At 40.6% G+C, this 24056-nt stretch overlaps 1 protein-coding gene across 3 annotated transcripts in view; it reads right to left on the bottom strand.

Annotated features, from left to right (window-relative positions):
- Positions 1–24056, bottom strand: part of ATP2A2 (ATPase sarcoplasmic/endoplasmic reticulum Ca2+ transporting 2) — a 53989-nt gene that overhangs the window by 5618 nt on the left and 24315 nt on the right. The window contains exons 6-20 of one of the 3 annotated variants that reach the window (XR_014214629.1): positions 19950–20030; positions 16570–16655; positions 14400–14864; positions 11743–11831; positions 10210–10312; positions 8336–8467; positions 8099–8221; positions 7622–7840; positions 6651–6986; positions 6143–6363; positions 5332–5534; positions 4372–4457; positions 3878–4011; positions 3017–3134; positions 1059–2881 (exon numbers count right to left, since the gene is read on the bottom strand). Coding sequence is in view for 2 of the 3 variants with exons in the window: in XM_082203775.1 (XP_082059901.1) it covers positions 2612–2881; positions 3017–3134; positions 3878–4011; positions 4372–4457; positions 5332–5534; positions 6143–6363; positions 6651–6986; positions 7622–7840; positions 8099–8221; positions 8336–8467; positions 10210–10312; positions 11743–11831; positions 14400–14864; positions 16570–16655; positions 19950–20030 (2666 nt within the window). In the remaining variant the exon portion in view is untranslated. Of the gene's footprint in view, positions 1–951; positions 2882–3016; positions 3135–3877; positions 4012–4371; positions 4458–5331; positions 5535–6142; positions 6364–6650; positions 6987–7621; positions 7841–8098; positions 8222–8335; positions 8468–10209; positions 10313–11742; positions 11832–14399; positions 14865–16569; positions 16656–19949; positions 20031–24056 lie in introns of those variants that run through there. The other 2 variants (XM_082203776.1, XM_082203775.1) reach the window with 2 other exon arrangements.

Below are 24056 nucleotides of genomic sequence, written 5' to 3' on the forward strand. Positions count from 1 at the left end.
GCAAGGGGGTGTGGAGATAGCATGTGCACTAAGGTCAGCACTGGAGTCTAGATTTAGGATGACATGAAAACTTTGCCTAAGAAGGCTGCTTACTGCTGTGCTCCTAACACACTCCTGAGTTGCAAGGTCCTCATTTTTAACGTCTGCTAGTGAAACCTTCCACCTGCAAGGGATTTCACTTTACACCCCAGAGCACTTTGAGCTTATCCATTCTGTGCTAGTCACAGAGTCTTAAAAGGACTCTTGCCGAATTTTAATCCATCCAGCTCCTAAACGAAGAGTGCCCTAGCAGGTGACTGAAAAACACTGCAAAGCCAGCATGCTATCTGCTGCTTTGACAGAACATGTCCCCCAGTCCCTCGGGATTCAACCGTGTTATGTTCATTCGACTGCTCCGTTGCTGTTTTTGTGGGACACAAGAAGAGTCTCTACTCACTGAGAACTATTAAGATACTGTTCTGTTACAAACACAATACCTGAGAGAATGTAACTGAAAGACCTTTGGCCTTCTGAAGTTAATATCTGTTATCTGGAATGGTTCATGACACCTTTATAACAAAACAAAGAAGTCCAAGAGCATCAAAGTACAGTATGAAAACTACAAGAAGCTAATTGGGACCCATGTTCAAGGATGCCTATTACTTTTGAGATGTGGGGAAGATAGATTATCTAAAAAAGCTTCCACTGCAGCAAAGCCACCCTGGAGGTGCTGACGGTTGCTAAGGAAGAGTTTAATGTGAATTTAGGAAGGGGAAACGCTGTTAATTCTCTAATACTTTCAGGGCACAGGTCTTGCTAGCTTGGTTCTAAAGATTTAACCCGATAGAAATTGGGGGTGCAAAATATGCTTGTTCTTCAAGACATCTGAGCCTTATGATACTGGAGGCAGAATGTGAAGAGTGGTGATAATAATGTAGCACAGCAGAATATCTGACAAAACGCAGCATGGAATGAAGGGAAAATTAGCATTTATTCTTTGACATGTATACAGCATATGCTATCTTTTTTTAACACAGCACATCACCACTGGAATGGTGAAATGGAAGAGAGATACTCACTTCAGTCGATGAATGTTGGAAGGCATTGGAGAGAAACACCACACAGTTAGGACTGTTAATGAACTTACACATTGTTGATACAGGACTCAATTTGGAGGGGGGGAAACACAACATGCGGTAACATTTATCGCAATAGAATGATGGTGGTTAGTGCCACATTAAAAATAAAAATAGTTCTATACAATATGTTCATTTGGTCATGTGGTATTTACAGATTTTACAAAAGCACACACAGAGACGTAACACGCACACGCACACAAATTTGTTACTTTGCCACTTCAGGGTAAGATGTGGCCAGCAGACTATATCCCAAGATGTGGCACTGAGAGTTAAGAGACCTAACCAAAAAAAGACCCTGTGAGAACTCCAGCTGTGCAAACGCAAGTCCTTTGTTTCCAGGTCCCATTATGAATGCCCCCACTTTTAAAAAAAAAAGAACACAAAAAATATTGACGCATGGATTTTGCTAATTAAAATGGAGCAGCCTCCAAGGTATAAATGAAATGAGAAACAAAATTTTCTCAATTAAAAAAAGTTTATTTTTTTATTTTTTGCTTTGCCTGAAGTCTATCCAGGTAGCCTTTTACCTTTCCTGCTTCTCCCCCACCATCCCAAAGTGGGCAATGCTGGTGAAAATGCTGTTACAATAAAAATACATAAGATATTTAAATAAATAATATTTGTCTTTTTAAAAAAATCTACATGTGATGGGGGGGTTGAGGAGGAGAACAGTAATAGGTTGCCCCTGGAGTGGTATTTTCTGCACCAGCAAAAATAAGCATACCTCTTACAAATACAGGTGTAAACAAGATTCAGTTGTTATTTAAAAATATTGGAAAGGGCAAAAAAGGGGAGCAGATACTGAGGTAGCGTATACATCTGCCCAGTGCAGAAAAAAACCAGCTGAATGACAAATTAAGATTAGGTGACCATGCAGAAGACATAAACAATTGCATGCTTTTTAGTTTAAGAAAACACACACAAAAACATTCATTCCCTAAAATCTGCTACCAATTACAGTTTGCTCAATATAGTGTCCACTGGCACTCCCCCCGCAAAGCACTTTTTTTGTTTGTTTTTACAAGGATGAGTTGACTATTAAACAGAACACTGTACATGCTTCTCCTCTACAAAAAATATTTGCATAAAATAGTGTTAAATTTCTCTGTACATGTCAATGGACACCCTAGATGTGTATAAAAGGGGGTGGGGAGAAATGCTACTCCCCCACTGGAGTTGGGTCAGGGGAAGGAAAAGAAAAAACCCAAAACGTCTAGCTCAGCCCTTCCACCACCTGGTGCCCCTCCCAGGTGTCTGGGGTACAACTCCCATTGGGCCCGGCAAGCACAGGGGGGCTGGCTGTGGCTGATGGGAGTTGTAACAGCAGGTACGTGGAGGGCGCCGGGATGGGGAAGGGCCGGCATAGAATATGGAACCTCAGACACCGGCAAATATGTTCATGTGAAAATTCAGCAGAATAAGACAATTGCTTTAAACAATAAAAAAATTGATTTAAGTTAAACATCTCTCTGTCAAACTGTTATCTCTTCAGGTCAAGACAAGAACATGTCGCTAAAGTTAGTGTCTGTGCTATACAGCCAAATAACCAGGGGAAGGGTAATGAACACAAACGGCCAGGAAATCCCTTCGGTGCATGCGGACAAAGAGCGTGGCTTGGTGGCAGGCGGCACACTATCTTTACCAGGCTCTAGGTAGTTACGGGCCACAAATTTAAGTGTCTCGTCCAGCAGGATGACAGGCAGCGAGATTTTCAACACCATCAGCCACTGGGTCAGATTCAGAGGTGTGATCTGGAAGATCAGCTGGGGAATGGAAGAGAAATAGCATTATTGGTGAAGCCTTTTGACTGAGCTGAGGGGCAAGAGAGCTGGGGATGACCAAGAGCTTGTCTTGCTTGGCTCAAGACTTGTCCTGGAACATGAGCTATGCAAACTTACTGGCAGTGGCTCCACGTAGAGGATAAGGAAGTGAAGAGACATGGACAAGCAAATGGAACCCAGCAGCCAGACGTTCTCCCAAGGAGGCATCCGCATCAAGGACTGGTTCTCTGACAGGCTGGAAAAAAGAATGAAGGCGTACCTAAAGCTTCACAGTTCACAGCAGCATGTGTGACTTGACCCAGGGCTCACAGCTCCTGCTCAAAGCCACAGCACTTCACCAGCTCTTATCTTCGGCAGGCTCAGAGAGTCTGCCACTCTACTTTCCCCTTCCACTAGCTTTAAAAACTCTTAATGCAGGGGGCTTCTTTTGTTTTTTCCAGTTCTGGCTGCCAAGATACCAAGTGCACGCATGTGCTACAGCACAAGGCATTTCTCCTAGTGCCCAGTTTTGTAGGCCCACAACCCATCACCAGCTCTCTAGTGAAAGGTCCACCTGCTTTAATAGCTCCCTATGAAAGTTCTGCAAAAACTGCTGACCCAGATCCTGCTCCATATATCTACATTGCACTGGATCAAGCCTGTCTAACGTTGCAATGCTTCTGACGGTGCCGAGACAGATGTCCTGTGAAGCTTAAGGCAGGCAATATTTCTCTTCAGTTTCTGCAGATGAAAAAACTACTTCTTCTGCCCCATCTCGTGCACTGCTCCTTCATTGATTTATTTAAACCCATTGTTAAAAAAAGTAAAAGTAGCTGAATCCCTAAAGTCACTGAATTCCAGAAATACAGTGAAAATCACCCAAATGCAGAACTTCTGCAGTCAAGGCAAGTTCTTCAAATAGCATGATGCAATCTAGAGCTCCCATCACCGCATCACCGACACACGGCACATGAAAGCATCCATTTCAAGCACACCAACCTGTTGAGTGCATTACACATCTCTATAGTGACCAAAACGGAAAGTGCCATTGTCATAGGGTATGGAGACTCAAAGACCACACAGTCAACACCTTCAAAATCTGGATTGTCCTCTTTGCACTGCAGAAAATGGCTCTGGAAAATGTGAACACAAATACTAGTTAAGTACCCTCATGACATCACTGCTCCTCGTCCCCCGGCTGCAGCTCATCAAAATACTCTTGTGCTATCAACCATCATTATAATTCTTGTTGTTGTTCAGCTATAAAGTTGAACAAACCAAAGCTTTTTCTTAAACACTCTAATCTGATCTTTATTTTAAGCAGGAATTAGTTTTTTGACATATGTAAGATCTTTCCAAAGATAAGAACTGGTGTTATTTTGAAAAGATACCAGTGCATTCCACTTAAACACCATAGATAGCCAACAGCACTACAAAAATGTAAGCCTTATTCCAAAAATGCTAATGTTGAAATATTGAGAAGAAAATATTACCAGCTGGTAGTAGGTAATTCTTGGGCCACCATCAGCAGCAATAAACCACCAAGCAGCAGCTCCCACCGTAGCAGCTCCAACGTAGCCTTAAAGGGGGGGGGGAAATAATTTTAGGTCTTTCTAGGCTGAATAATGGGCCAACTGTATTGCCTGCTCACCTCACCTGAACTTTCTCTCCTCTGTACAATAGGTTACTGTGTAACCCTTGCCCATTTCCTGCAATTGCTATCCATGCTCATATCTTGAATGCCAAGTAACCAAAACTGGATTCTTTCCAGCACCACATATCTCATTTAAAAACAGACCCAGAGATGGGGCCAGAGCTCTGTGCAAGACACACTTACACTTTCCCCACTGAAAACCTGCCTAACGGAAGTTAACTCTTCTACAAACACACAAATTATTTTATCAGATAATTCAATCCAAGGCAATGCTGGCTTTAAAAAAACATTTTGGGTGCTTAGTTAAAATGGAGAGTTCAGAAGTAGATTTAGCTTGGTAAGTAAACTGTTCAAAGTGAGTTTCTCAAACATAGGTCCCCCGCTGTTGTTGGACTACAACTCCTATCACCCCTGACCACTGGTCCTGCTAGCTAGGGATGATGAAAGCTGCAGTCCAACAACAGCTGGCGACCCAAGTTTGAGAGAGACTGGTCCAAGTGGCACTTTGCAGCCATCTTCTGCAAGATTAGCAATTGCCAAGAGAAAGGAAGGTGAGGAGGAAAGGATGCAGCAACAGCAGGTGATAACAAGTTTCAGTACCTTTAAGCTAACTTCTACCATTCTGCCAAATTGCAATGCGGACCGGCTGATGCCATGCTGCTGCCCTAATTGGACTCACTTGTGCAAGAGCAAAGGGGAGAAGGGAAGGGAACAGGGAGGTACTGGGAATGAGGGAAGGGGGAAAGCAGAAAACCTCTTGTTCTATCCAGGGGTTCGCAAATCCAAAATCAACACTCACATCCAATAGCCAAGTAGCGGAAGAAGAGCCACCCAGAGATCAAGGGCTCTTTGGGATTACGAGGTGGTTTGTCCATGATGTCAAGATCAGGGGGGTTGAATCCCAGAGCAGTAGCAGGGAGTCCATCAGTCACAAGGTTTACCCACAACAGCTGCACAGGAATTAAAGCTTCAGGGAAACCCAAGGCAGCAGTCAGGAAGATACTGTCAAAAAAAGAGCAGAAGTAAGATTAATCATGTTAACTGAAGGATTTAATGGATATGTTGTACTTAGGGTTTTCACAGCATGAGAGGAAACTGGGTTACAACTATTTAAGAGTCAAGTATTCAAATTAGCTGCAATCCTAACAGTTCTTGACGCTATTCGACAACCAAGGCAAGTCCTATGCAGCCTATGGAAAGGAGAACTTGAGTGCTGCATTGAAAGTGGGATGAGAATGATAGTCGTTGGCAACTAGGGACATTCAGTGTGTCTTTGCAAACCACTCTTTCATTACCCAAAACAGCAGAAGTGGTTCTGAAGAATACATTGTTACACTTAAAGCTCTAGTTTGCACTTAAAAGCTCTCTGGTTTGGCACATCTATGGTCTTTGCTAACAAATTGTCCAGAGCTGAGTTGCCACTAAGCACTCTTCAAATCCATCCTCTGACATTTTCTTCTGTTTAAGGGGGGACGGGAAAGGTTCCCTAAGTCGCTTGTCAGCCACCTCTGGATTGAATTTGTCCCAGGAGGCCAGACCAGCTCAATTTATATCAACAAAGTTCACTTGTGCAGTTCTTGAGGGGAGTTGAGATTGCTTGGCACACCTACCATACGACCTCTCCAACATTGGAGGAGATGAGGTAGCGAATGAATTGTTTCATGTTATTGTAGATTGCACGTCCCTCTTCCACAGCTGCTACAATGGTCGAGAAGTTGTCATCAGCCAGCACCATTTCTGAAGCTGTCTTTGCCACCGCGGTGCCTGACCCCATAGCAATGCCAATCTCTGCTTTCTTCAGTGCTGGGGCATCATTTACACCATCTCCAGTCTGAAAGAGAAAGTTTGACAAGCGGGGGCAATGACATGGCCCATTGTGCCAGCATACAGCAGAACTGGTTCAAAGCACAGCCCCATCTTCATCATCTGATAACTGGGCAGCACGTTAGGGCGGACTAATGTACGTTCTATCCTATTCTGCATCTTCATGCTGGGAGAGAACTGTTTGGAACCTCCATAAAATGCAACTGCATAAAGACCCCTCCCCTCAACTAGTACACAGATCTTTCTCTACACAAGAAGTTGCCGCCTATCTAATGCCCCCCCCTTCACACTTACCATAGCTGTGATCTCATCAAAAGACTGGAGAAACTCAACAATCTTAGACTTATGGGAAGGCTCCACACGGGCAAAGCAGCGCGCGTTTAGGCAAGCGTCCCTCTGGGCAGCCAGGGAAAGTTCATCAAACTCACGCCCTGTAAAGGCTCTCGTGGTGACATCTTCTTCTTCCCCAAAGATGCCAATACGACGACAGATGGCCACTGCTGTCCCCTTGTTGTCCCCTGTTATCATAATCACACGAATACCAGCTTGCCGGCATAACTTTATGGATGATGCCACTTCAATTCGTGGGGGATCCAGCATCCCCACACAGCCAACAAATGTCAAATTGGTCTGAAACAAGAATAAACCTCATTAAGCATTCAGATTTTCCAGTAACAAGGTAAAAGGCACACATTCTTAAGTTGCTGAACAGAACTAATATGTCTTTTACCATTGTTATATTACTTGTCAGGTTTTTTTGAGGGGGTACTCAAGGGTACGAAGTACTGAAGCCTCTTTTTTTGGTTAAAGAGTGTGGCACTTACTGTAACAACTTCATGATGAGTACCTATTTTTCTAGGAAAAAGGCACTGCTATTACTGCTTGTACAGCATTTTTGTTTTAATTTGTTCATCTTCCCAACAATCCACAGAGGTCAGTTGCTACTGTTCCCATTCTATAGGTAAGGAATAGAGACTAGACAGCCCTAGGTAAATTTTTGTAGCCTAGGATTAGGTGGAGTTTATCACCAGCTGTGTTAGTTGCAAGGGCATGAACACTACCCAGGATGCCTAGTGATAAATGCACAATGTACTAGGATGGGACTAGGATGGAGATGCTAAATGTTACAAACTAACACCAGCTACATCCCTTCCTCCAAGGACCTCCGAGTGGCTCACTTGGTGTTTCCATCCAAAGACAAAGCTCACTTTGTTTGAGGAAACTTCTGCCATTCTCCTCAAGCTGCAATTTGACAGTAAACCAACCTCGTAAGTAATGAAATTTGCAGAATCCTCTAATTTCATGTCTTCCCTTCTTAGTGGATTGTCATGTGTTGCTAAAGCCAAGCAGCGCAGGGTATCTCGGCCTGTGCCCCACTCTCGGATGACGCTCATGATCTTCTGCTTAATTCCTGGTGTCAATGGCACTTTAGTGCTTCCAACCCGGATGTGTGTACACCTGTCAATTACTCCTTCGGGAGCACCCTGCAGGAGCACAAAGTGGGAGTCAATTAGCCTTCCAGGAAAGATCAGAATCACAATCACTTGCCTTCACACCACAAAGCCATCAAGGGGAAAAAAATAAAATTAAATTAAAGTAGCTCACTCAACTGCAGGGGTCGAATACTACTAAGCACAGATTTATTTTTTGAGACGCCACTGCAATTCTGTTCTGGCACAACTTCAAGAGCCATGCTGCCTTGTAGCTAAGTATAACCGCCTGCTTCCATGAAGCATACTTGCCTTAACGAACATCTTGCTCATAGTAGTCCGGCTGGGCTTGTTTGGAGAGCAGTACACCGACATGGACTTTCTATCCCTTGAGAATTCAAGGGTGAACTCTTTCTTCATGAGTTGCTTTATCACCTGCAGAAAGGAGGTGGGAAGATGGAGAAGTCAGAATTGGAGTGCAATGAACCAGCAGGAAAGGAGAAGAGTTTTACTTGGTTCTCTGCTGTGTATTACTTCAGAAGTACTGACCGAGTTGCAAGCGTTTGCCCGTTCAATTCTGGACAGTCCTTTCAACTCTGTGTCAAACACATTCATCTTCTCCACCAGACACGTGAGGGCAGTCTCTGTGGCTTCACCAACCTTTTCATACACTCCTTTAGCCTTTAACAAAAATGTAATTAGCATGATTAGTATCACAGTTTGCCTATCACTTACATATTTTGGGAGTCTTCTTGATAACAGACATCCAAAAATTCTTATTTAAAATGAAAACAAAACCAGAATTTGTAATAAAATCTATTTATGCAATAATGGATTTTATTGAAAATATATTTTTGTACTGTACCAATTATTGCTTCCTTTTCCAGCACACAAAGACCTGCTGTGTGTGGGGGGTTACCTTGACTTGCATTTGTACCTTAAGTGCCATAAGAGGCCCCCATTTTGTAGCAGTAAGTAGACTGGCACAGTGAGAACATAAGTCTAAGCCACATCAGCCCTTTCAAGTGTTTACTCATACTAGTCTATACTTTCTAATGACACTTCAAGCCCTAGTTTCTAAGGGTTTCGTTCCCGGCAGTCTACTACTTTCTCTTGATTCACTCTGCAGCCCTACACTTTGACTTCTTCCACTCATGTCTGTGACCTTTCTCCCCACTGCATCTATCAAGTTATTTCCTTCTATATCAACTTTTGCATAAACCCCCCAAAGAAGCATAACTGTCCTGAATGTTCTGCTATGTTAACCCTTGCCTATTATTTATGCTCCTTTATCCAAACGTTTTACCTTCCTCTGTCCTGCTCAGCACCAAAAGGTCACTGTCTTTTATTTGTATGTGTAAGTCACATTCTTTGCACTTGGTATGGGGACTATCAGCACAGGCTCAGCATAAGAAAACCTATTTGTTAATTAGAAGAATACACTACCTTGTCTCAAAAGCCCACTTCCCTTGGCTGTTCCTTATTTAGTGTTCTGCCTAACTATTTTAAAGGTGCATCTCAACCAGCACTCATTATGGAAGTGCTTTTTCAAGCTAATATTGTATAACCAACCATGTGTACAAGCGCCTCTTTCTTCTGGCCTTCTTTCCCCATATTTTTCCTTACTCCTGCACTCCTGCTCGATGCAACGCCCCCTCGATGCAAAGCTTCCAGACTAATTCAAGGGACTGTTCAAGTTCACACCTGTTTAGCTTCAGACTTAGGTGCTCTCATATCTGTCAGAGTTCTTTGTATGAATTCATGTATGCATTGTTTCATACAACACCAAGGTTCTTCAGCGCCAAGATAAAACTATACGTTTCCCAGATCATGAAAAACTAACTGGTGCAGGCACAGTCACTTTTCACATGATTCAGGAAAATACCTAGATAGTAGATATGCATACAAGGCTTCTTTTACAGGTGTCAAAAATGCATCTATCAGAAAAGTATAAATATGTTGTATTGTGGCAACCCCATTCTTAAATTCCCTTAGTGGGGATGTCTGGTCAAGACCTACATTGTTGATATTTTGATGCAACATTAAAATCTGATTATTTCAGTCTGTGGCTGTTTTTAGTTGTTTTAACTTGATGCCTTGGTTTGGATATCCTGCTGCTGAATTGTTATTTCATTTGCTGTATACTTTATTTATTTATTTCATTTGCTATCTATTTGTACAGATTTAATAACCGAAAACAACTGAGCAATTTGTCTTGGACACAACTGCTGGAAAAGAGGTGCATAAAAGACTAAACAAACACACCCTTGAGGGAAAGTATCTGTTCCTGTGAACAGATAAATACCCTTAATCAAAGAGGATGGGAGGAATGTACCTTGACACTCGTGCTGCAGCCCTTTCTAACGTAGGAGAGCAACAGCAACCACTTTGCTCCCTCTCTTGAATTAGGAGGAGATACTTACCTCATTGAAATCCAGAGAAGAATCGTTGCAAAGGGCACAGATTGTTGCCAGTTCTATAAGACCATCATACTGACTGCATTTGATCAGTTTCTCATCTTTATGCCTGTCAAAAATATTCAAGAGAAAAATAGATGGTGAGACTTTCTGTGCTGTATCAGAGTAAACCGCTGGCTAAGATCCTTCCCTCTCTGGCATGTTCATGTTATTCTCATTCTTCATATGCTGAAATCCGGAAAGCCCCCTGCAGCTTGCGATTGGGATAAATAAATCACATTGACATGAATGTGAATGGACATTTCATGCTGCATTATGTTTACAAGGCCAGAATCAACAGCAGACCTCACTTTTACAGGTAGTCTTTTAAAACATGGGCATTTAAAGTTCCTGTGTCCTAATTAAGAATTCCTCCTTGCCCACTCAAATATGAAAAGGAACCATGATCAATGAGGCAAGTGTGCTGCATGTTTTTAAGATGCTGTATTTCACTTTTGCCCTAAGTGAATTTTGTTCAAGGGTAATTGAAATTAATATTACACAAAGAACATTTAGAAAGGGCCCATCATGGGATTGATTCACATCAAAAGCTTGTCATCAATGACTATAAAGACTGGACAAATTGAGATTTCGCTCTACTTGGGGGAAATTAGCTTTGCTGAAGCACTGATGAATCATGACACCTCATGTGCTCCTCTTAAGGGCTCCACGTAAACAAAGACATCAACTAGGAAATGACAATAGATGTTATGTCTTTTCCAGTCATCATCTCAACATTAACAATCTGTGCCTTTCTTTGGAGCTATGAAGAACTGAAAAGACACTAGTGTGCGCACGTTTCTTTATACGGAAAGCAGAGACAAAGGCATAAGAGAAGTGGTAGTATGATATGTAGATTCAAAAACATAACATTTCAGAACAATTTGGAGAAATTAAGGTTCGAAGGAGGGAAAGCATAGCAGTCTTGTAATTTTATAGGCCTGCCAAATTAAACAACAACAAATTCTAGCCTTCTGGGAGCCAGTAGAGGTCAGATGGAGAGGTCTGTCCTTCCTCTAGCAGCCTGGTGTGTGGTGGTGGGCTCCAAGGAGGAAACAGTGCTTTACCTATTCTATACCAGGTTACTCACTCACCTGCATGCAAATCCTTGTCCTCATAAGCTGCCAGGCAAGTGCTGAAACACAAGCCTGCACAACAGTATTCATAATGAAAGATTGCACACATAAGAAATATATTCTAGGACAACAATGTAATTCTGAAGGACAGATCTAGAGTATATTTATAATGCTTGGAGTGCTCACAGTAAATAACTTATTAAGTGAGACCAATAACACTCTTCTCCCTAAGATGGGCGAAATATCAATAACCTTGTGGAAAGCCTGCAATTTCCTCACAAAATTAACTATTCCAAAAGATTAGATTTAAATTGGTAATCTACAAATCAAGAGGTTACACTTCAGTCCCGCTTTACATTATCCACTTCTCTTTCAGGCTGTTAAATTCAAGCCCTAAGTGCTGCTGTGCAAGAATCAAGCTTACACTTCTCCTATGGGAGCGTATGTTGAGCCAGTCACTGTAAATTCATTCAGAGAACAGCTATCTCCTTCTACTCGGTCCACAACGAACATCTGTAAAACAGAAAAGGGTACAGATCCAGTCAACCAACTGAGGTAACTTAAAGCTTGAACGTCAAGACAGAAGTGCAGGCAGGACTTTATATCAGTGGCATTAATAATTATAACTTTTAGCTAGCACTTATTTTTCAGGATTTTTATAATATGGGCTTCTTCCACATAAATTTCTTTAGATCTTTGCCTCTATATTCTGGAGGAATTCATTTTATTCCCAGGAATTCATTTTAATCAAGAGTTTATATCAGCCAAAGTTTAATGTTTAGTCCACTCCAGGTAAGCACAGCTATACTGACTTCAGAACACTCACCTTCATTGCCAGGTGTTGGGGAGTTTTAGAATCAGGCAAATGCTTCAGAAGCAGTGCCTGATGCCACTTTTTGAACCTGGAGCGTCAGGAATGCAGCCTCAGACATGGAAATGTGGCATATGCTAGTCAATGTTCATTTAGCATGACCAGAACACAAGGAAGGTGAAGGGAAAAGACTAAGGGGGCATGCTGGGGTGGGGGTCATTTTTCAGAAATTAACATGAGCACTGAGAAAGAGCCGGGGAGACGGCACTGCTGACAAGGCAGGTTTTTACTGAACGAGGGTCTTGAACAGGCAGGGGAAATGGTTTTTTTAAAGGAGCACTATAGTTTAAATAGAGATTGGAGCAGGAAGAGAGGACAGTGTTTACCAATAATGGATGAGCAAAAGACAGAACTCGAGTCCCCAAGGAAGAACACCACTACCCCACCATAAGGAAAACCTTTTTCAAAAGAACACCCACCATTCAAATGTATGCAGTTACTTTCCTTTCAAGCCTGCTGTGTACAAGCAACATGAGTAAATTCACATCGGCTTGGACTGGATAGTTTGGCAACAGACCACAATGCAGAAAAATAATCTCCAAGATTACTTCTGTAAAATCTTCCTAAAGAGAAGGAGAGAGACTCTCTCTCTTTTCCACAGGAAAATGCTGCTTTACTGCTTTTATGTGCAAAGGCTTTCTTCCAAAATCTTACAGACACCACTTCTCTGCATTACCTAATGGACTTGACACTAACAAAAAACAAAACACACTCTCCCAGCTATATAGGATTAGAGAAATATTTTGATCTAAAAGAATGAAGAGCTCATTCCAAGGCAAAAGAGTTTGATGTTCCTATGCTAAGGAACCTTTCTGGTTTTTTTGGCATCTGACTTCTTAAGAGACGGGCAGTTATGCAATACTCTGCAAGTAACCTTCTCTAGAATACAGATGAGCAGCTGCTTTGTGTTCCACAGGCACAAACACTTCAGCATAAAATTCTGGACAAGACTGGAAAGTAATACAAATAAGTAAACAGCAAGTTAAACAGGGGCACCAAAGTCTGTTACAGTCACACAAATATTAAGTAGATTCAAAAAGAAGAGGTCTGTTACTGTTTACTTATTTGAAATCTTACCCTGGCCCAATAATTTTGAATGTAATTATTTGCAGCCGCATAATGCAATCAGGAGAAGCTCTAGCCCCTTAAGTCTTTCCAGCAATTACCCTTCACAAATAAAAGTGCCTTAATTTGATTTAAAATTCTTTCTTTGTGCTTCTATTCAGTTCCTGCTTAGAATATCAATCACAAGTGAGGCACAACCAACTGAAGAAAGAGACTGGCATAATTGCTAAATAACAGGACAATACCTAGATCAGCATTCATCAACTTTCTAAAAACACACACACACACACACAGAGCTGGCTACTCTACAGAGAGTGCCTAGCATCAGAGGTAACTCTGGTAATCTACTCAATAACAGATTATGCATCAAATTTTACACCAGGGCCTCCCATATCTACTCCAGTTTGAATTTACTATCAAATACTGTGGACCACCCATGTGTGGGGTATAGAGAAAAGTGGAGAAGACTGACAGAAGTATGACAACGTGGGAAGGAAGTAACTCTTAAGTCTTATCTATTCTATGTCTCCAGGGCCTACCTTCAATGAAATGGTAATCACGGGTCATTCTTCAAAGTTCATAGGCAATTTAATACAGAATGGAATTTTTTCACTCAAAATTTGAGGTGTTTCTGTTTTGTTTTGAAGAGGGTAATAAGCTCATTAAAAAACCTGTGACAAGGAGAATAATTCCCAAGCCATCAACTTGGGAAGAGTCTATAAATGGCAAAAAGTTTTCTTTTCTTTTTCCATCTCTCCTGGGGCACATTTATCTTCACCCTATCAAGACTGCATCAGTGGTGAAGGAAAGTTATTCTCAAGGCACCTTTTCTCCCAGAGTTGAGCTCAGGAACTGAACAGATTCAAGGGATAGGCATGGGTTAAGTTTTGTCTCAAACCAAGCCGTGTATTTTTCTCTTTATGTACAGAGTAATATTCAAGTTACAAAGAGGTAAGCACTATCCTTCTAATTAACTTAAATTATCTTTTCTGCTGATAAAGCATCTGCAATCACATTTTAATAAAATAAAGGCTTAGAAGCAGGCTTTGGTGACAGAGCTGTGCTGACACTATTTCATAGTTCTGACAGAAACCCAGACAAATTACATAAGTTAAGAAGAAACTAGATAAGTGAATTGACCATACCCTGCAAACTGACATCTGGTTGGTGGTAAGAGTTCCAGTCTTGTCTGAACAGATTACGGAAGTGCAGCCCAGGGTTTCCACAGATGGCAGGCTTCGAACAATAGCATTCTTCTTTGCCATTCGGCGAGTACCCAGAGCCAAGCAAGTGGTAATGACAGCAGGCAGGCCCTCTGGGATTGCAGCCACAGCAAGTGCCACAGCAATTTTGAAATAGTAGATGGCACCCCGAATCCAGGAGCCTCCATGGACAGGATCATTGAAGTGACCAATGTTGATTATCCACACCGCAATGCATATCAGGGAGATGACCTTTGACAGCTGCTCTCCAAACTCGTCCAGCTTCTGCTGAAGCGGGGTCCTCTCCTGCTCAGTAGCCACCATTTCATCACGAATTTTGCCAATTTCGGTGTTCACGCCAGTTGCCACAACCACACCCATAGCTTTCCCTGCAGCAATGTTTGTACCCTAAATCAAGAAGTTAAAAGGGAATTGGAGAACTGTGGTTAATCACTAGCACATAAAGCTAGGTTATGCTTTTTCAGATACTATTTTCCACCAATACCTTATAGCCAAACTGCAAGGTTTGTAGTCTTATTTTGGCTAATTCGAGTTAACAGCAACATAAAATACATGAATGCAGCTATCAGCATTCTGGAAGTTACTTTAGATTTCATTCTGTCTTTGAACTGGGTTTTTATATACACAGGCATATTTTATGTGTATTTGTATGTACTACGTGCCCTACTATGACCATAAATTACTCTCTCACTCTAGTTTGGTCAGCTTTGAAAAAAACAATCACAGTGAGTGTCCAACATTGTAAGAATTTAATCCCTCTCTTGTGTCTCTTATCACCAGTCATGGATGGATTCATTACTACTCTCATTCCAAGGAGGCAGTTGGCTTTGCCCATGGCCTCTAAGTATTTATTGGCCAGTTATACACTAGGTGAGCTGTACTCTATGGAGTTCTGAAGGTAGCTACCATCAAATTAAAATCACCAACCAAATAGAAGCATCAAGTAAAAGTGATTATTAAAGCAATATTTATAGAAGTGACAAATGAGCAGCAGTTTACCAAGAACCTCCCTCCCAAAGATTCCACAAACACCGAAAAACATGTGCCTGCTTAACAACCAGTAAAAGGCTGCACTTCTCAGAGGCCCACTGAAAGAAGAGTTTACCAATCTTCTGAAAACAAAGACTGAGCAGGTCTTGGTGGTGGTCAATGCTTCTTTGTGGGAGGGAGATCCCAGATGAAGGCTCTTTTGCAGATGAAATCATGGCCTCCTGCAGGGTGACCTTGGGGTAGAGGGAGCTTGAATGCAAGAAAGCATTCACCTACTGTTTTCTTAAATCCTTCAAAGGCCTCACATTCATTCTCTTGAAGAATGTAATTGTATTACTCCCTCCCACAAAGAAGCATTGACCACTTCCTTAGACCAGCCTTGCCAGTATGGGCAAGAGTTGGGCAGACATGTGGTCAAGCACACTTTTTGCATCTTCAAGTGACGCTCATCCAACAAATGCAACAAATAACAGGACGTCCTATGGTCAAATGTGGCAACTGACTTGGAAGAGATGAAAAAGAAGCTGAGCCCTTTTTCTAAGCTTTTCTGCCAGGCACATTACAGGAGATTTAAAAAAAGAAACTGGGGTATCAGTGAAACTTGGAAGATAAGCTCTCTTAATAAATAGCATTCCAGTTACAAAAAAACACTTAGCAGTAACTGGTAGATGACAGAAACACCTTGCTTTATAACCACAGCCCTCACACTTGCCTTTCAAACATGTACCCTGAAAACCTAGGATTACAAGCCCAACATGTCCCCTGGGCAACTGTGTGTTTCCAATGGTTTCTTGTTTTACTGCTCTTCATTTTTGCCTTGCATGTACAAGTGTAGCTAAACAAAGTTTACCAAGATTGAAGAGACAATGTGTTTATATGCATCAGGTTTTTTAAGGCTCATTTAGTTCCATACAAGGTTACCATTTAGATGTCCAAGATATTCTTAATTCTTTAAACATGAGCTGCCCTAAACAAAATGAGTGATGGCTATTTTTTTTTTTTGGGGGGGGGGAGGGAACCCATAGGAAGTAAGTCAAGAAACAGCAGAACAATCCTTTAATAATCAGTACGCACAAACAGGACCCTCCCCCCATTTACTCACAGAAAAGAGCATGTTCTTCTTGTCTTGGTTCACTGCACGAGGATCAGGCACAGGGTCCGTGTGCTTAATTACAGACACAGATTCACCTAGATGAAGGTTACAGCTTTAGTAAGACATTAATGCCTCCATTTCCCACCTTTTTGCATACGCAGAACATCACCTGTGAAAGCCATTACATCATAATACAAGGTTTACATAGATGAAAAGCATTTTTTTAAATAGAAAAAGCCACTACATTAAAACTGTAACCTAGGGTTACCATACACTTGGAATTTTCCGGACATAGTCAGAACACGGCAGTCGTAAACAGTGTCTGGGTGGAAATCATGCTCAGATGTCCAGGAAAATCTGGAGATATGTCAATCTGTTTCAGAAGTCTAGATTTTGATGAATTTCCTTAAAAATATCTCGAAAACATTTATTTTTTTTAGATTTTGCAAAAAAAAAGTTCAACAACTTCTGTGTCTGGTTTCCCCTTTTTGAAATATGGCAACCCTACAGTAGCCATTAAAAAACCAACACCACCTGAAAATAGTTTTGATGCAAATAATTGCCAGGAGAAAACCAGGCAATAACAGATAGTCTAGATAAGTTAAAAGAAAATCCTCCAATTAAGAGTTAGAGAAAGACATTCAACATATGTGAATACAGAAATATTTACAAAGCCTGGGCATGTAAGAAGCTTCCATATATACCAAAAAAAGGCAAGCCAGTTGATCAGAAACCAGTTTCTAATTTAGATTTTGTGTCTGATTTTGACCTAAAGATAATTTCTTCCTATACCATGTGCCTCTGAATCAAATTAGAGGAAAAATGCAGAATTTGCAATGGAGGCTTTCTCCCAGTGCCCATTCACACTTTCCAAGAACATGAGGGGAACAGACAGATGGCCAACAGACTTCGAATGCCTCCAGGGATCTGCATATAAACGAGGGGCCACAATCAATCCACAGGCCTTATGATCTGTGGGCCCAATTAAGTGAGTATGTATTTACTGTAGGATAGCCAGCCTCATATAACCAACACTAATAATAATAATAATAATAATAATAATAATAATAATAATACCCCACCAATCTGGTCTAATTAATGCATGAAACATTTAAGACCCTAGAGTAAACCATCATGCCAGGTTTAGCACACCTTGTGAAGAACTAGATAATCAAGCCTCTGTTCCCCTCCAGTCTACCAGAGAAGCTCAACGTGTGAGAAGGTTTGTACTGGTTGGTGCAAACCAAACTGCATGGCTCTTACAAGCCACTCTAGAGTTCCTATACCAATAATTTAGGAGCCTTCTCCACTTTAACTAAAGCCAAGTTTTACTGCCTGTGCAACCTTTTCTGAATGCTGTATGGAAAAGCACATGAATCTGGAGAGTTTGTAAGTACAGGCAATGACTAATTTACACACATCCAGTTGATGCACAACTGTACACACACACACACACACACACACACACACACCAGTGACCTGGAGGTAGCTGGAAAAGAGGGCAGGAGCTGTAAAAGGGCAGAGTAGGCCGACATGCACTGGGATCAGAAATGTAGCCCTTGTGCAAAACGGTTGTTGTCTGAAAAGCATTTTTAACTTACCAAACCCATTGTCTTTTTCTATGCTAGAGGAAGAGGTGAACTTTGGAACTTACTTTAAAGGGCACATATTTTAAAGGCCTAACAGTCTATATTTCCATGCTATACTTTGCTGCATATTTTATTATTTTAAATCTTTGTGGGAGTTTTCTCACCCAAGAGTACTAGCCTAAAACTTGGAACTTGGCATCTAGGAATTTTCCTTTTATACCTATTTTTTTCATTGAACCAACATTTATTTGATCTCCAGAATAATGCTCAAAGACTGAGCTATCAGATTACTGGAAAAATATTCCAATCCTGACACCCAGTTTGTTTGGTTATACTGCAAATATACAACCAAATACATTATGATACCCTTCAAGCTTGTTAGACCTATTGACCAGGAGAAAGAAGCAACAGGTAGACATCTCTCTTGGCCTTTTGTTCATGTACCTTTTGTGATCTGGACAAGAACCGTTGGGAATCTAATCTAACCTAGATTCTACAAAGCAAGCACATTACTCTAGCCTTTAAAATGGCAAATAAAAATCATAACTAGGACACAGTACAAAGAGTTCCCTCTCTAACATTTCCGCTGAAATATGACTTTCTGAAGAGAGATGGATGGCTGACTTTTAACTAGGAAAAGATAAACCCAATTGAGTATGTATAATGAAACACAGGAAGCTGCTGTATACCAAAAGTCAAACCACTGGTCCACTGACCTCAGTTACATCTACACTGATTACTGATTAGCAGTGCCTCTCCAGTTTTTCAAACAAGAGTTTTCCACAACCCTCCCTGGAGATGCCACAGGTTCAATTCTGATACTCTGCTTTAAAAGTATGTATTCCATTTGGATTTTGGAAACATTCACAAGTAACACTAATCCATTATTAACTTTAGCACATTGTGCATGATCTGGAACAAATGTAAGAGGAGCCTTAGGCTTGTACACTCTCCCTACCCACCAGCATAGGAAGAAGAAATTAGCTGAAATTTAGTTTTCATTTTCCTCCCGGATCTAGCTTGCTATCTGGACCAAGGACTGTGGTTTAAAACAAGCTCTGGTTAGTTTAACAAGTCAACTTCAAAACCAATTGGGTAGTACAACATTAAATCTTTATTTCCATTGTTCCTTCCCCTCTAATGCAGTCACTGAATGGTATGTTCCATGTCTTACATATGAAACAATACAGCTCTCATGTATACATATACTGATTTGGCTATTCAAGCAAGTTACTAATAAAAAATTATGAAGGAAAGAAAAAAGAAAACAAAAAAGTATTGGCGGTTCAGAGGGGAGAGGTGTGCAAGACGAGAATTCTATCTTCTACTCAGTCTGTCCAGGATTCTAAGGAAGTTGGGTTATAAATCACAATCCCTGGTCCAGACAAGATAGAATTGAAGGAACCTGAAACACGAGTGAAGTTCTTCACTCAACCACGCAGCAGAAATATACCTTTCTAAAATATAAATAGATCATGCTAAGATTATTGAAGCAGGTAAGATTGTGTTCACGCCAGCTTCTAAGCAAACCTCCTATTTTGGGTACTTTATTTTAGTTTAAAGAAAGAATAACAGAATCATAAAATTGCAGAGTTGGAAGGGAACAAATGCCAAGATATACTAATGGCTTCCACTGAGTAAGAATGGCATGTACCCAGTGTAACACTGATGGCTCTCATTCACCACAATGATGCCTAAGAGTTCTGTTAAAAACTGAGGTTGCTGCTGTAATCAGGACAGTTTCCCATTTGTTTTTAAAAGAAATAGATTTTCTGATCATTACTGCCAAGAAACACTTACCTGTGAGAATTGACTGGTCAACCCTCAGAGTTGTCGATTTTATAGAAGTAAGTCTTATGTCAGCAGGAACCTTGTCACCAACTGTGGATTAAGAGGAGAGTATTTGAGTTTGATCAGACATTAAAGAATGCAAATATTTTTCAAGTAGTGCCAGAACAAGCATACATCAACCATATATTTATTCAAAATATCTCACTTCACTTTTGAAATGAGGGAAGCTAACCCATTTTTCAGAGCTTCCCACAATTAGAAATTCCATAACCTATTTTGGAAGTGTATCTCATTGCCCAAGTGTTTATAGGAACATTTTGCTATGTGCAATTTCTCCTCATGTAGTTTAAACCCTGTTACTAGATCTTAAACCTTTAATGAAGTATCTATTTTGGTTAATATCATTATTGTACATTCTCAGAGAATTCTCCATCTGCCCATTAAGATGTTGACAATTGGGAGAATCCATACTATCTGACTGGTTTTGAACAGACTTGGGATTTCTCAAATATCAGTGCAAACCACTTTTGAAACTGATAATATTTTAAAGAGTGTGCACTATGACATGGGTGTCTGATGTTCCCCCTAGGACCTCAATCTTTGAGTTTGACCAGCATAGCTCTTTAATGTTGGACAGGAAATTGCCATATCCAACATCTTTTGCACTAGCCTACATTTCTTCTAATAACCATTTCTAAAGTAGCACACACACACACGAAGGAAGAACTAATAAAACGCTATTTTGCCAACACATGACAAAAACCCTAAAACAGGGTACTGAAAATACTTGCATCATCAGCCAGTAATTACTAATCCTGCCAGAATATGTGGACTTGTTACACAATAGTCCCTCTAGTTTTACTGTAGGGATGCACAGACTAAATGCTAATTCCTACAGGAACTGCTTATGCAACTGGCAGCAATCATGCATGAGGGAGAGAATGACGCTGTGAGGAAGTTAGTTCTGCCGGTAGGTCTGCCACTTCTATGTGCTAGGTCATGGATGCACAAACACCATACCAGAGGATTAAGCACATATTATTTGTAGCTTTAGACTCTTTTAGAAAAACAATTTCTGCAACATTTCTCACAAGGTTAAAATTATAGTGTTCTCTTGGGCAGAGTCTTAGGTAGGTAACTAACACCACTCTCTATTTAGAATAAAGAGGCCAATAAGCCAGCTAGACTTTTTCTTTTCTGCTCTGTCATTACAACATGAAAACCAAATTCGCTGTGCCCTTCAGCAGTGAAGAGAAAATAGTACAAAACAATGACCAAGGCCAAAAATGGGCAAACTATTTGAATGCAGTCCCCTGGTGTTGTGACGAGGTTTATATGTAGATACATGAGAGCAGCTGCTTTTTCATCTATCACAATTCCACCAAACAGCAGGCTAAGACTCAGCACAATGCAGAAGAAAGTCCATCAATCTGTAAGGGCACACACGGTTGCTGGGCTTTCAACAGCTGAGCATCTCAAATGTACTGCCCCACTTGGCAAAGGCATATTAAAATAATGGATCTCTTTGCTGAAATGTATATAGATCAGCCTACACACAACTGCTAAAAATGGGGGTAAGGACTACTGGAAGAAAGCACTGAAATATTATTCTAACAAACTTTGCTTTCAACACAGCCAAGTGAACACCACAGCTCATTGCCTTTCAGCAGAGTATTTAGAAAAAGCACCACTATTTATTTATTTGTTCCTCAACAGCATGTTCTGAAATCTTATTAACAATTCTTCCGTAAAAGTTATGACAGTCAAAAGTTGATGAGCCCAAATAAGAACAAAATTATTGTGGCTCCAGTAAATTCCCTGTACAAAATGTATACTTCTCCCCAGTAATTGCTGCCAATTGTTTTAAGCAGCAAGGATAGCAACCAAGCTGAAGTTTCATTGTTCTGAAGTTTGCTTAACTATCCAAAGTGAACAATTAAGTTCGGGTAGCACATAGAGAGACACAGTGACCGTTCTAATGCCAAAGTACAGGACAAAAGTTTGACATTCCAGGAACGGGGGGGCGGGCGCTATTTTGCAATCTTATTTCCCACACTTCAACGCCTAGCACCTTCCCAGAGTTCTGTACAATCTAAACAATTCATAAGGAAGACAAAAAACATGGGTTAATAAATCTTTCTAAACTTTGTCTTATCCCCTAACTTAAGATACACTACTGGCATGTGACAGCATTATATTCTCCTGATTGCATAAAGTGAAAGCAAACCTTTGAACACAGCAAAATATGAACTAAGCATCTATTTAATTTATGGATTTTTGCCTCAGCCATAGATGCTAATGTAGGTTTATATTCCCATTATATGAATTACTCATCCAGTCACACACTGCCCCCCCCCCATGCAGTTTACTGGATGGAGCCTTGAGATTGTCATTCTTGCTCAAATGTACCCACTTCACACACAGTGATGCAGTTTTCCAGAAAAAAATCCTATACAAATTAGAAAAAACTACATCAGTTTGCATTGGAAAATGTTATGGTGCCCTACAGAATGCTCTAATTTGCCACAATTATTTTACTTGTATTTGGTACATAGATACATGTTACTTGTATGCCACGTTTCCATAATTCAAGCCATGCTCAAGACTGCCTACAACATGAAATAAATACATAATTAATGGTAAAGGGACCCCTGACCATTACAAGATAACAAAAGTAGTAAGAGATGCTAACTACCTTGAAACTGCCAAGCTAGCCTAATGTATATATTCGTAATAGGCATCAGTTCATTGTTACTACTGAACTTATGAAATGGGAAAGGTTCTGTTTTGGAAAATTGTCCATACCACATCACTGATTCAGAGCAAGAAAGATAATGGTACCAGTAAGAACTTGAATAAAGGGAATCCAGAGAGAGAAACTTGCTAAATACATATATTACTTTTGGACTACACACACCATAAACAGCTGAACAGTGTCTGTCCAAATAAAAAAGTCTGCTCTACTTTACTTTGAGGGAGCTACATACCTTATCCAGACAATATTCAGATATTGGTATTTATGAAACCGCCCTTATGAATGTTAGCTATTCTGTAATACAGTGATTAAATGTTATAAAATATTAAGCTATCCAGAAGCACATTCTTCCGCCATCTGCTAAAATTTTGTATGTTTGGGGGTGTTACAGATCTGACCTGAACCAGCAATGTGTAATGGCATCCCTAGATGAATCAGAGCTCAAAGTCCCATATCCTACAGTCCAGATTTCCAAACTTTTCATGTTGGTGAAATCCTTTATAGACATGCATCATTTCATGACACAGCAATTCAATTTTAATAGCAAACCGGAGGTTAAACTAACCCCTTTCCAGCCCTGGAAGGAGCACAGTGAGCATTTGCGCAACACACCTACACACTGCAGCTGACACACTAACATGTCACAACACAGTTTGGAAAGCTCCACTGTAGTCTTTTTGCCATATGTTGAAGACTTCCCCTTTCAAAAAGCTTTCCAAGTGGAGACTTTTATGTCAGTCAGTATCTGCATGGGATCTGAAATTCTACATATGTTTCTACTGTATTGCAAAATCATTTTTGAGATGCTTTGCAGAAAGAAATGCATAGATTCTTATTTAATTTCCTCTGCCAACCCATAATTCCAAATTAGTAACATTCTCTTCTTCTACTTTTAATACCTAGCTTATAAATTCTACTCTTCGTTATCTAATTTGTTTCTCTTTCCAAGTCAACTAAACAAATGATTTAAAGGTTTATGGATTCTATGGACACCCCCCCCAATCTTTTCCATGAGAACCACCACCAACAAAACTGGCTGAAAGTTAGCCCAATCAACCAACTCTGGAAAAATAAAAGAAGACAGCTTTTAATAGCCAAGCACATAGTTGTTATTTGCTCTTCAACTTCCCCATCATTTGCTTAGAGAACACACAATTAGCAATTTGACCCTGGCCAGACACCAGCAAATTCCTGCTCAGGCTTACTTAAGGACTATGACATTGGAGGTGCTCATAGACAATCTGTTGGGAAATGAGTGGGTTAAAAAAAGCCAGAGGCTTCAGCAATCTAATGAAAAAAATCACTCACTGATCAATTCTTGCAGTAGTACTCTGAACATCAGTAAACTCCCTACCCTTCTT

This window comes from Podarcis vaucheri (genome assembly GCF_965113315.1).
Source record: "Podarcis vaucheri genome assembly, chromosome: 16".
NCBI classification, from domain to species: Eukaryota; Metazoa; Chordata; class Lepidosauria; order Squamata; family Lacertidae; genus Podarcis; species Podarcis vaucheri.